At 60.3% G+C, this 12,245-nt stretch overlaps 1 protein-coding gene across 1 annotated transcript in view; it reads right to left on the bottom strand.

Annotated features, from left to right (window-relative positions):
* MEGF6 (multiple EGF like domains 6) overlaps positions 1-12,245 on the bottom strand; it is a 128,864-nt gene that overhangs the window by 33,650 nt on the left and 82,969 nt on the right. The window contains exon 10 of the mRNA XM_075027135.1: positions 602-739. Coding sequence (XP_074883236.1) covers positions 602-739 — 138 coding nt within the window. The remainder of the gene's footprint in view (positions 1-601; positions 740-12,245) is intronic.

Raw genomic sequence — 12,245 nt, 5'->3', positions numbered from 1 at the left:
AAGAAGGTGGTACTGAACAAAGAGGAAACGAATTCAAGAATTATTTCCTGAGCAACGTGAACTAACCGCGACTCTGCACTGTATGGAGATACGTAAGTACTGTTTCGCATCACTAAACACCGTTACTCTTCGCTAGCAACCTCCTGCTTGCTGGTTTTATAGAAAGAGAAGTCTGTAGGTGTAAGTAAGTAAGTGCCTCGATGCATAGCCCCTCCAACTAACCTGCAGGAAGGGCACCGGGATTTCTCACAGCTTTGGACCGCCCGAAGGATGGAAACGGCCACCCAGCCTGGCTGTGTGAGCCTGAGCCACAGCCCCACCGCGAGCGCAGGATGAAACCACGGCCCGACACGCTGGTGCAGCAAGTGTCCGGGTAGCGAGCACCGCGGTGGGTTTCGGCTGCAAGGGGCTCGGAGTAATGCAGTGTGAGGCGCGTGCCTCAACTTCCTAGCGTTTACAGAGCTCGAGGCGTTTTGCATCCGTTTCTAGCCTTGTTAACCTGGTTGTAGTGCATATAGGGAGAGTAGCTAACGTACGGAGATCCTCACTGTTACTTGGTGTGCTCGTGAAAACGAGGGAGGTACTTTTCCCCTTGCCTTACCAGTGCATGTCTTCTGGTCCTCTTCAAGCCGATAGCCAAAATTACAGGTACAGGCGGGGCCGGAGCTGGTGTGGTGGCACGTATGGGAACAGCCACCGTTGTTGGCTTCGCAACTATTCACAATCTCCATTTCTATCCCTGGAAAAGGCACACGGGTTAGGCTCCGGCAGGCACCCACACCGCAGCACCCAGCCGAGCTCCTTGCGTGCGCGGCCGTGCCGGGGAGAACGGTGATGTGCAGGGGGGAAAGGATGGAAATAGTTTAGCAGAGAGGCGGCTGCCGGCCAAAATTTGGCTCGGTCTTTGTAAGTACGGAGCGGTTCTGATGCCAGCTAGAAATGGGAGCAATTGCCCTGCGCATCATTTCTATAGTCCAATCCTGTAATTATGACTGTTGTCATTTTATTAGAGTTGTTTGTTTTGAGTTTAGTTTTGGTTGTTTGTTTTGAGTTTAGTTTTGGTTGTTTGTTTTGAGTTTAGTTTTGGTTGTTTGTTTTGAGTTTAGTTTTGGTTGTTTGTTTTGAGTTTAGTTTTGGTTGTTTGTTTTGAGTTTAGTTTTGGTTGTTTGTTTTGAGTTTAGTTTTGGTTGTTTGTTTTGAGTTTAGTTTTGGTTGTTTGTTTTGAGTTTAGTTTTGGTTGTTTGTTTTGAGTTTAGTTTTGGTTGTTTGTTTTGAGTTTGAATAAAAAACTCCTACTCCTGTGGCTGGTGTTGCTTTATTAGCTTCTTCGCACCACACACAACACACACACCGCGCGTGTGTGTTGTGTGGTGGGTGGGGCGTGTCTGGTGCGTGTGTGTGGAGAGTGTGTTGTGTGCTGCGTGTGTCTGGTGAGTGTTGTGGGGTGTGTGTTGTGGGGTGCGGGTGCGTGCGTGTGCATGTGTGGTGTGTGTGGTGCGTGCAGCGTGCGTGTGTTGTGCGTTTGTGTGTGGTGGGTGTGTGGTGTGTGTGTTGTGGTGTGTGGTGCGTGGGTGCGTGGTGCGTGTGTGGGTGTGCGTGTGGTGTGGGTGGGGTGCATGCAGCATGTGTCTGTGGTGCGGTGCGTGTGGTGCGTGGGTGTGTGTGTGCGTGTGGTGCGTGGGTGTGTGTGTTGTGTGTGGTGCGTGTGTGTTGTGGGTGTGTGTGCGTCGTGTGCGTGTGTGGGTGTTGTGCACGTGGTGCGTGTTGTGTGTGGTGGTGTGCATGGTGCGGTGCGTGGGTGCGCGTGTGTGGTGTGTGGGGGTGTGTGTGGTGCGTGCGTGTGGTGCAGTGTGTGTGGTGCATGGGTGGGTGTGTTGTGGTGTGGGTGCGTGTGTGGTGTGGTGCGTTGTGTGTGGTGTGTGTGGGGGGTGTGCGTTTGTGTGCGGTGCGTGCGTGTGGTGCATGCGTGGGTGTGGTGTGGTGCGTTGTGTGGGGTGCGTGGTGCGTGCGTGTGGTGTGTGGTGTGTTGTGCGTGTGCGGTGCGTGTGTTGTGTGTGTGCGTGCGTGTGTGTGGTGCGTGTGTGCGCGCGTGGTGCGTGTGTTGTGTGTGCGGTGCGTGTGTGCGCGCGTGGTGCGTGTGTTGTGTGTGCGGTGCGTGGGTGTGGGTGTGTTGTGCGTGGTGCGTGTGTTGTGGCGTGCGTGGTGCGTGCGTGTGGTGTGTGTGGTGCGCGCGTGGTGCGTGTGTGGGGGTGTGTGGTGCGTGTGTTGTGTGTGTGGTGCGTGGGTGTGCGGTGCGCGCGTTGTGTGCGTGTGTGGGTGTTGTGTGCATGGTGTGTGGTGGGTGGTGCGTGTGTGTTGTGTGCGTGCATGTGTTGTGGGTGTGTGCGTGTGTGTTGTGTGTGTGGTGCGCGCGTGTGTGTGGTGTGCGTGTGTTGTGTGTGTGGTGTGCGTGGTGCGTGGGTGTGTGGTGTGTGCGTGTTGTGTGTGGTGCGTGCGTGTGTGTTGCGTGTGGTGCGTGCGTGGGTGTGTGTGGTGCGCGCGTGTGGTGCAGTGTGTGTGTGGTGCGTGCTGCGTGTGTTGTGTGTGTGGTGTGTGCGTGGTGTGTGTGTTGTGTGCGTGGTGTGTGCGGTGCGTGTGTTGTGTGCGTGTGTGTTGTGTGTGGTGCGTGGGTGTGTGTTGTGGGTGTGTGGTGTGTGTGTTGTGTGTGGTGCGTGTGTTGTGTGCGTGTGTGGGTGGTGCGCGCGTGGTGTGCGTGTGTGGGTGGTGCGTGTGTGGGTGTGTTGCGGTGCGTGCGTGTGGTGCGCGCGTGTGTGTGGTGCGCGCGTGTGTGTGGTGTGCGTGTGTGTGCGTGTGTGCGTGTGTGGTGCGGTGCGCGCGTGTGGTGCAGTGTGTGTGTGGTGCGTGGTGCGTGTGTTGTGTGTGTGGTGCGTGTGTGGGTGGTGCGTGTGTGGTGTGTGTGGGTGTGTGCGTGTGTTGTGGGTGTGTGCGTGTGTGTGGTGTGCGTGGTGCGTGGGTGTCTGGTGTGTGCGTGTGTGGGTGTTGTGTGTGGTGCGTGGGTGTGCATGTGTGTTGCGTGTGGTGTGTGCGTGTGTGCGTGTGTTGTGGGTGGGTGTGCGTGTGGTGTGTGCGCGTGTGTGTGGTGCGTGGGTGGTGCGCGCGTGTGGTGTGTGTGTGGGTGTTGTGTGCGCGTGTTGTGTGTGGTGCGTGGGTGTGCGTGTGTGTTGCGTGTGGTGCGTGTGTGGGTGGTGCGCGCGTGGTGCGTGTGTGTGGTGCGTGTGTTGTGTGCGTGTGTGGGTGTTGCGTGTGGTGCGTGGGTGTGTGTTGTGGGTGTGGTGCGTGCGTGTGTGGGTGTTGCGTGTGGTGCGTGGGTGGTGCGCGCGTGTGGTGTGTGGGTGTTGTGTGCATGGTGTGTGGTGGGTGGTGCGTGTGTGTTGTGTGCGTGCGTGTGTGGTGGGTGTGTGCGTGCGTGTGTTGTGTGTGTGGTGCGCGCGGTGCGTGGGTGTCTGGTGTGTGCGTGTTGTGTGTGGTGCGTGCGTGTGTTGTGTGCGTGTGTGGGTGTGCGTGTGTGGTGCGGTGCGCGCGTGTGGTGTGGTGCGTGTGTTGTGTGCGTGTGTGTTGTGTGTTGTGTGTGTGCGTGTGTTGTGGGTGCGTGCGTGTGTGTGGTGTGCGTGGTGCGTGGGTGTCTGGTGTGTGTGGGTGTGTGTTGTGTGTGTGCGTGGGTGTGCATGTGTGTTGTGTGTGGTGCGTGCATGTGTTGTGGGTGTGGTGCGTGTGTGTGTTGCGTGTGGTGTGTGTGGTGCGGTGTGTGCGTGTGTGGGTGTTGCATGTGGTGCGTGGGTGTGTGTTGTGGGTGTGGTGCGTGTGTGTTGTGTGCGTGCGTGTGTTGTGGGTGTGTGCGTGTGTTGTGGGTGCGTGGGTGTGCGTGTGTGTTGCGTGTGGGTGGTGCGCGCGTGGTGCGTGTGTGTGGTGCGTGTGTGGTGTGCGTGTGGTGTGCGGGTGTGTGGTGTGTGGGTGTTGTGTGGGTGTGCTGCGCGCGTGTGGTGCGTGGGTGTGTGTTGTGGGTGTGGTGCGTGTGTGTTGTGTGCGTGCGTGTGTTGTGGGTGTGTGCGTGTGGTGTGTGTGTGGTGTGCGGGTGTGTGGTGTGTGGGTGTTGTGTGGGTGTGCTGCGCGCGTGTTGTGGGTGTGTGCGTGTGTGTGTGTGGTGTGCGGGGGTGTGTGGTGTGTGCGTGTTGTGTGTGGTGCGTGCGTGTGTTGTGTGCGTGTGTGGGTGGTGCGCGCGTGGTGCGTGTGTGTGTGCGTGTGGTGTGTGGGTGTTGTGTGGGTGTGCGTGTGTGGTGCGGTGCGCGCGTGTTGTGTGTGGTGCGTGGGTGTGTGGTGTGTGCGTGTGTGGGTGTGTTGCGGTGCGTGCGTGTGTGGTGTGTGTGGGTGTGTGTGCGTGTGTTGTGGGTGCGTGCGTGCGTGTGGTGTGTGCGCGTGTGTGTGGTGCGTGGGTGGTGCGCGCGTGTGGTGTGTGTGTGGGTGTTGTGTGCGCGTGTTGTGTGTGGTGCGTGGGTGTGCGTGTGTGTTGCGTGTGGTGCGTGTGTGGGTGGTGCGCGCGTGGTGCGTGTGTGTGGTGCGTGTGTTGTGTGCGCGTGGGTGTTGCGTGTGGTGCGTGGGTGTGGTGCGTGCGTGCGTGTGTGTGGTGTGCGTGTGGTGCGTGCGTGGGTGTGTGTGGTGCGCGCGGTGCGTGTGTTGTGTGCGTGCGTGGTGCGTGTGGGTGGTGCGTGTGTGTTGTGTGTGTGGTGCGTGGGTGTGTGTTGTGTGTGTGCGTGTGTTGTGCGTGGGTGTGCATGTGTGTTGCGTGTGGTGCGCGCGTGTGTGTGGTGTGGTGCAGTGTGTGTGTGGTGCGTGTTGTGTGCGTGTGGTGCGTGCATGTGTTGTGGGTGTGGTGTGTGTGCGTGTGTTGTGGGTGTGTGGTGCGTGGGTGTGCGTGTGTGTGGTGCGTGCGGTGTGTGTGGTGCGTGCATGTGTTGTGGGTGTGGTGTGTGTGCGTGTGTTGTGTGTGTGCGTGTGTGGGTGTTGCGTGTGGTGCGTGGGTGTGTGTTGTGGGTGTGTGTGGGTGTTGTGTGCATGGTGTGTGGTGGGTGGTGCGTGTGTGTTGTGTGCGTGCGTGTGTTGTGGGTGTGTGCGTGTGTGTTGTGTGCGTGCGTGTGTTGTGGGTGTGTGCGTGTGTGTTGTGTGTGTGGTGCGCGCGTGTGTGTGGTGTGCGTGGTGTGTGTGGTGTGTGCGTGTGTTGTGTGTGGTGCGTGTGTGTGCGTGGTGCGTGTGTGGGTGGTGCGCGCGTGGTGCGTGTGTGTGGTGCGTGTGTTGTGTGCGTGTGTGGGTGGTGCGTGTGTGGGTGTGTTGCGGTGCGTGCGTGTGTGGTGTGTGTGTTGTGTGTGTGCATGTGTTGTGGGTGTGTGCGTGTGTGTTGTGTGTGTGGTGCGTGCGTGTGTTGTGGGTGTGTGGTGCGTGCGTGGGTGTGTGGTGTGTGCGTGTGTGTGGTGCAGTGTGTGGGTGGTGCGTGTGTGGGTGTGTTGCGGTGCGTGGGTGTGTGGTGTGTGTGGGTGTGTGTTGTGTGCGTGCGTGTGTTGTGTGCGTGCGTGTGGTGCGTGCATGTGTTGTGGGTGTGGTGTGTGTGGTGCGTGCGTGTGGTGTGTGTTGTGTGTGTGGTGCGTGTGGTGCGTGCGTGTGTTGTGGGTGTGTGTGTGCGTGTGTGCGTTGTGTGTGGTGTGTGTGTGCATGGTGCGTGGGTGTGTGTGTGTGGTGTGGGTGCGTTGTGTGCGTGGTGCGTGCGTGTGTTGTGGGCGTGTGGTGTGTGTGTGTGTGCGTGGTGCGTGTGTTGTGGGTGTGTGTGGTGCGTGGGTTGTGTGCATGGTGCGCTGTGTGTGTGTGTGGTGCGCGCGTATGTGTGGTGCGTGTGCGGGTGTTGTGTGCGTGGGTGTGGGGTGCGTGCGTGTGTTGTGGGTGTGGTGCGTGTGGTGTGTGTGTGCGTGTGGTGTGGGTGCGTGCGCGCGTGGTGCGTGGGTGCGCGTGTGTTGTGGGTGTGTGTGGTGCGTGGGTGTGGTGCATGTGTTGTGGCGTGCATGGTGCGTGCGTGTGGTGTGTGTGGTGCGTGCGTGGTGCGCGCGTGGTGCATGTGTGTGGTGCGTGTGTTGTGTGCGTGTGTGTTGTGTGTGTGGTGCGTGTGGTGCGTGGTGCGTGTGTGGGGGTGTGTGGTGCGTGGTGCGTGTGTTGTGTGTGTGTGTGTGGGTGTTGCGTGTGGTGCGTGGGTGTGTGTTGTGGGTGTGGTGCGTGCGTGTGGTGCGTGCGTGTGGTGGGTGTGCGTGTGTGTTGTGTGTGTGGTGCGTGGGTGTGCGTGTGTGGTGTGTGCGTGGTGTGTGTGTTGTGTGCGTGGTGTGTGCGGTGCGTGTGTTGTGTGCGTGTGTGTTGTGTGTGGTGCGTGGGTGTGTGTTGTGGGTGTGTTGTGTGTGGTGCGTGTGTTGTGTGCGTGTGTGGGTGGTGCGCGCGTGGTGTGCGCGTGTGTGTGGTGCGTGGTGCGTGTGTTGTGTGTGTGGTGCGTGTGTGGGTGGTGCGTGTGTGGTGTGTGTGGGTGTGTGCGTGTGTTGTGGGTGCGTGCGTGTGTGTGGTGTGCGTGGTGCGTGGGTGTCTGGTGTGTGCGTGTGTGGGTGTTGTGTGTGGTGCGTGGGTGTGTGTTGTGGGTGTGGTGCGTGCGTGTGGTGCGTGCGTGTGGTGGGTGTGCGTGTGTGTTGTGTGTGTGGTGCGTGGGTGTGCGTGTGTGGTGTGTGTGTGGGTGTTGTGTGCATGGTGTGTGGTGGGTGGTGCGTGTGTGTTGTGTGCGTGCGTGTGTTGTGCGTGTGGTGTGCGCGTGTGGTGCAGTGTGTGTGTGGTGCGTGCTGCGTGTGTTGTGTGTGTGGTGTGTGCGTGGTGTGTGTGTTGTGTGCGTGGTGTGTGCGGTGCGTGTGTTGTGTGCGTGTGTGTTGTGTGTGGTGCGTGGGTGTGTGTTGTGGGTGTGTTGTGTGTGGTGCGTGTGTTGTGTGCGTGTGTGGGTGGTGCGCGCGTGGTGTGCGCGTGTGTGTGGTGTGCGTGTGTGTGCGTGTGTGGGTGTTGTGTGTGTGCGTGTGTTGTGGGTGCGTGCGTGTGTGTTGTGTGTGTGCGTGGGTGTGCATGTGTGTTGTGTGTGGTGCGTGCATGTGTTGTGGGTGTGGTGCGTGTGTGTGTTGCGTGTGGTGTGTGTGGTGCGGTGTGTGCGTGTGTGGGTGTTGCATGTGGTGCGTGGGTGTGTGTTGTGGGTGTGGTGCGTGTGTGTTGTGTGCGTGCGTGTGTTGTGGGTGTGTGGGTGTGCGTGTGTGTTGCGTGTGGGTGGTGCGCGCGTGGTGCGTGTGGTGTGTGTGTGGTGTGCGGGTGTGTGGTGTGTGGGTGTTGTGTGGGTGTGCTGCGCGCGTGTGGTGCGTGGGTGTGTGTTGTGGGTGTGGTGCGTGTGTGTTGTGTGCGTGCGTGTGTTGTGGGTGTGTGCGTGTGGTGTGTGTGTGGTGTGCGGGTGTGTGGTGTGTGGGTGTTGTGTGGGTGTGCTGCGCGCGTGTGGTGCGTGGGTGTGTGTTGTGGGTGTGGTGCGGTGTGTGTGGTGCGTGCGTGTGGTGCGCGTGTGTTGTGGGTGTGTGCGTGTGTGTGTGTGGTGTGCGGGGGTGTGTGGTGTGTGCGTGTTGTGTGTGGTGCGTGCGTGTGTGGGTGGTGCGCGCGTGGTGCGTGTGTGTGTGCGTGTGGTGTGTGGGTGTTGTGTGGGTGTGCGTGTGTGGTGCGGTGCGCGCGTGTTGTGTGTGGTGCGTGGGTGTGTGGTGTGTGCGTGTGTGGGTGGTGCGTGTGTGGGTGTGTTGCGGTGCGTGCGTGTGTGGTGTGTGTGGGTGTGTGTGCGTGTGTTGTGGGTGCGTGCGTGCGTGTGGTGTGTGCGCGTGTGTGTGGTGCGTGGGTGGTGCGCGCGTGTGGTGTGTGTGTGGGTGTTGTGTGCGCGTGTTGTGTGTGGTGCGTGGGTGTGCGTGTGTGTTGCGTGTGGTGCGTGTGTGGGTGGTGCGCGCGTGGTGCGTGTGTGTGTGCGTGTGTTGTGCGTGGGTGTGCATGTGTGTTGCGTGTGGTGCGCGCGTGTGTGTGGTGTGGTGTGTGTGGTGCAGTGTGTGTGTGGTGCGTGTTGTGTGCGTGTGGTGCGTGCATGTGTTGTGGGTGTGGTGTGTGTGCGTGTGTTGTGGGTGTGTGGTGCGTGGGTGTGCGTGTGTGTGGTGCGTGCGGTGTGTGTGGTGCGTGCATGTGTTGTGGGTGTGGTGTGTGTGCGTGTGTTGTGTGTGTGCGTGTGTGGGTGTTGCGTGTGGTGCGTGGGTGTGTGTTGTGGGTGTGTGTGGGTGTTGTGTGCATGGTGTGTGGTGGGTGGTGCGTGTGTGTTGTGTGCGTGCGTGTGTTGTGGGTGTGTGCGTGTGTGTTGTGTGCGTGCGTGTGTTGTGGGTGTGTGCGTGTGTGTTGTGTGTGTGGTGCGCGCGTGTGTGTGGTGTGCGTGGTGTGTGTGGTGTGTGCGTGGTGTGTGTTGTGTGCGTGGTGTGTGCGGTGCGTGTGTTGTGTGTGGTGCGTGTGTGTGCGTGGTGCGTGTGTGGGTGGTGCGCGCGTGGTGCGTGTGTGTGGTGCGTGTGTTGTGTGCGTGTGTGGGTGGTGCGTGTGTGGGTGTGTTGCGGTGCGTGCGTGTGTGGTGTGTGTGTTGTGTGTGTGCATGTGTTGTGGGTGTGTGCGTGTGTGTTGTGTGTGTGGTGCGTGCGTGTGTTGTGGGTGTGTGGTGCGTGCGTGGGTGTGTTGCGGTGCGTGGGTGTGTGGTGTGTGTGGGTGTGTGTTGTGTGCGTGCGTGTGTTGTGTGCGTGCGTGTGGTGCGTGCATGTGTTGTGGGTGTGGTGTGTGTGCGTGTGTTGTGTGTGTGCGTGTGTGGGTGTTGCGTGTGGTGCGTGGGTGTGTGTTGTGGGTGTGTGTGGGTGTTGTGTGCATGGTGTGTGGTGGGTGGTGCGTGTGTGTTGTGTGCGTGCGTGTGTTGTGGGTGTGTGCGTGTGTGTTGTGTGCGTGCGTGTGTTGTGGGTGTGTGCGTGTGTGTTGTGTGTGTGGTGCGCGCGTGTGTGTGGTGTGCGTGGTGTGTGTGGTGTGTGCGTGGTGTGTGTTGTGTGCGTGGTGTGTGCGGTGCGTGTGTTGTGTGTGGTGCGTGTGTGTGCGTGGTGCGTGTGTGGGTGGTGCGCGCGTGGTGCGTGTGTGTGGTGCGTGTGTTGTGTGCGTGTGTGGGTGGTGCGTGTGTGGGTGTGTTGCGGTGCGTGCGTGTGTGGTGTGTGTGTTGTGTGTGTGCATGTGTTGTGGGTGTGTGCGTGTGTGTTGTGTGTGTGGTGCGTGCGTGTGTTGTGGGTGTGTGGTGCGTGCGTGGGTGTGTGGTGTGTGCGTGTGTGTGGTGCAGTGTGTGGGTGGTGCGTGTGTGGGTGTGTTGCGGTGCGTGGGTGTGTGGTGTGTGTGGGTGTGTGTTGTGTGCGTGCGTGTGTTGTGTGCGTGCGTGTGGTGCGTGCATGTGTTGTGGGTGTGGTGTGTGTGGTGCGTGCGTGTGGTGTGTGTTGTGTGTGTGGTGCGTGTGGTGCGTGCGTGTGTTGTGGGTGTGTGTGTGCGTGTGTGCGTTGTGTGTGGTGTGTGTGTGCATGGTGCGTGGGTGTGTGTGTGTGGTGTGGGTGCGTTGTGTGCGTGGTGCGTGCGTGTGTTGTGGGCGTGTGGTGTGTGTGTGTGTGCGTGGTGCGTGTGTTGTGGGTGTGTGTGGTGCGTGGGTTGTGTGCATGGTGCGCTGTGTGTGTGTGTGGTGCGCGCGTATGTGTGGTGCGTGTGCGGGTGTTGTGTGCGTGGGTGTGGGGTGCGTGCGTGTGTTGTGGGTGTGGTGCGTGTGGTGTGTGTGTGCGTGTGGTGTGGGTGCGTGCGCGCGTGGTGCGTGGGTGCGCGTGTGTTGTGGGTGTGTGTGGTGCGTGGGTGTGGTGCATGTGTTGTGGCGTGCATGGTGCGTGCGTGTGGTGTGTGTGGTGCGTGCGTGGTGCGCGCGTGGTGCATGTGTGTGGTGCGTGTGTTGTGTGCGTGTGTGTTGTGTGTGTGGTGCGTGTGGTGCGTGGTGCGTGTGTGGGGGTGTGTGGTGCGTGGTGCGTGTGTTGTGTGTGTGTGTGTGGGTGTTGCGTGTGGTGCGTGGGTGTGTGTTGTGGGTGTGGTGCGTGCGTGTGGTGCGTGCGTGTGGTGGGTGTGCGTGTGTGTTGTGTGTGTGGTGCGTGGGTGTGCGTGTGTGGTGTGTGTGTGGGTGTTGTGTGCATGGTGTGTGGTGGGTGGTGCGTGTGTGTTGTGTGCGTGCGTGTGTTGTGCGTGTGGTGTGCGCGTGTGGTGCAGTGTGTGTGTGGTGCGTGCTGCGTGTGTTGTGTGTGTGGTGTGTGCGTGGTGTGTGTGTTGTGTGCGTGGTGTGTGCGGTGCGTGTGTTGTGTGCGTGTGTGTTGTGTGTGGTGCGTGGGTGTGTGTTGTGGGTGTGTTGTGTGTGGTGCGTGTGTTGTGTGCGTGTGTGGGTGGTGCGCGCGTGGTGTGCGCGTGTGTGTGGTGTGCGTGTGTGTGCGTGTGTGGGTGTTGTGTGTGTGCGTGTGTGGTGCGGTGCGCGCGTGTGGTGCAGTGTGTGTGTGGTGCGTGGTGCGTGTGTTGTGTGTGTGGTGCGTGTGTGGGTGGTGCGTGTGTGGTGTGTGTGGGTGTGTGCGTGTGTTGTGGGTGCGTGCGTGTGTGTGGTGTGCGTGGTGCGTGGGTGTCTGGTGTGTGCGTGTGTGGGTGTTGCGTGTGGTGCGTGGGTGTGTGTTGTGGGTGTGGTGCGTGCGTGTGGTGCGTGCGTGTGGTGGGTGTGCGTGTGTGTTGTGTGTGTGGTGCGTGGGTGTGCGTGTGTGGTGTGTGTGTGGGTGTTGTGTGCATGGTGTGTGGTGGGTGGTGCGTGTGTGTTGTGTGCGTGCGTGTGTTGTGCGTGTGGTGTGCGCGTGTGGTGCAGTGTGTGTGTGGTGCGTGCTGCGTGTGTTGTGTGTGTGGTGTGTGCGTGGTGTGTGTGTTGTGTGCGTGGTGTGTGCGGTGCGTGTGTTGTGTGCGTGTGTGTTGTGTGTGGTGCGTGGGTGTGTGTTGTGGGTGTGTTGTGTGTGGTGCGTGTGTTGTGTGCGTGTGTGGGTGGTGCGCGCGTGGTGTGCGTGTGTGGGTGGTGCGTGTGTGGGTGTGTTGCGGTGCGTGCGTGTGGTGCGCGCGTGTGTGTGGTGCGCGCGTGTGTGTGGTGTGCGTGTGTGTGCGTGTGTGGGTGTTGTGTGTGTGCGTGTGTGGTGCGGTGCGCGCGTGTGGTGCAGTGTGTGTGTGGTGCGTGGTGCGTGTGTTGTGTGTGTGGTGCGTGTGTGGGTGGTGCGTGTGTGGTGTGTGTGGGTGTGTGCGTGTGTTGTGGGTGCGTGCGTGTGTGTGGTGTGCGTGGTGCGTGGGTGTCTGGTGTGTGCGTGTGTGGGTGTTGTGTGTGGTGCGTGGGTGTGCATGTGTGTTGCGTGTGGTGTGTGCGTGTGTGCGTGTGTTGTGGGTGGGTGTGCGTGTGGTGTGCGCGCGTGTGTGTGGTGCGTGGGTGGTGCGCGCGTGTGGTGTGTGTGTGGGTGTTGTGTGCGCGTGTTGTGTGTGGTGCGTGGGTGTGCGTGTGTGTTGCGTGTGGTGCGTGTGTGGGTGGTGCGCGCGTGGTGCGTGTGTGTGGTGCGTGTGTTGTGTGCGTGTGTGGGTGTTGCGTGTGGTGCGTGGGTGTGTGTTGTGGGTGTGGTGCGTGCGTGTGTGGGTGTTGCGTGTGGTGCGTGGGTGGTGCGCGCGTGTGGTGTGTGGGTGTTGTGTGCATGGTGTGTGGTGGGTGGTGCGTGTGTGTTGTGTGCGTGCGTGTGTGGTGGGTGTGTGCGTGCGTGTGTTGTGTGTGTGGTGCGCGCGGTGCGTGGGTGTCTGGTGTGTGCGTGTTGTGTGTGGTGCGTGCGTGTGTTGTGTGCGTGTGTGGGTGTGCGTGTGTGGTGCGGTGCGCGCGTGTGGTGTGGTGCGTGTGTTGTGTGCGTGTGTGTTGTGTGTTGTGTGTGTGCGTGTGTTGTGGGTGCGTGCGTGTGTGTGGTGTGCGTGGTGCGTGGGTGTCTGGTGTGTGTGGGTGTGTGTTGTGTGTGTGCGTGTGTTGT

The sequence above is a fragment of the Buteo buteo genome, chromosome 5 (genome assembly GCF_964188355.1).
Source record: "Buteo buteo chromosome 5, bButBut1.hap1.1, whole genome shotgun sequence".
Lineage (NCBI taxonomy): Eukaryota > Metazoa > Chordata > Aves > Accipitriformes > Accipitridae > Buteo > Buteo buteo.
This window is presented reverse-complemented; position numbering and strand designations above follow the sequence as displayed.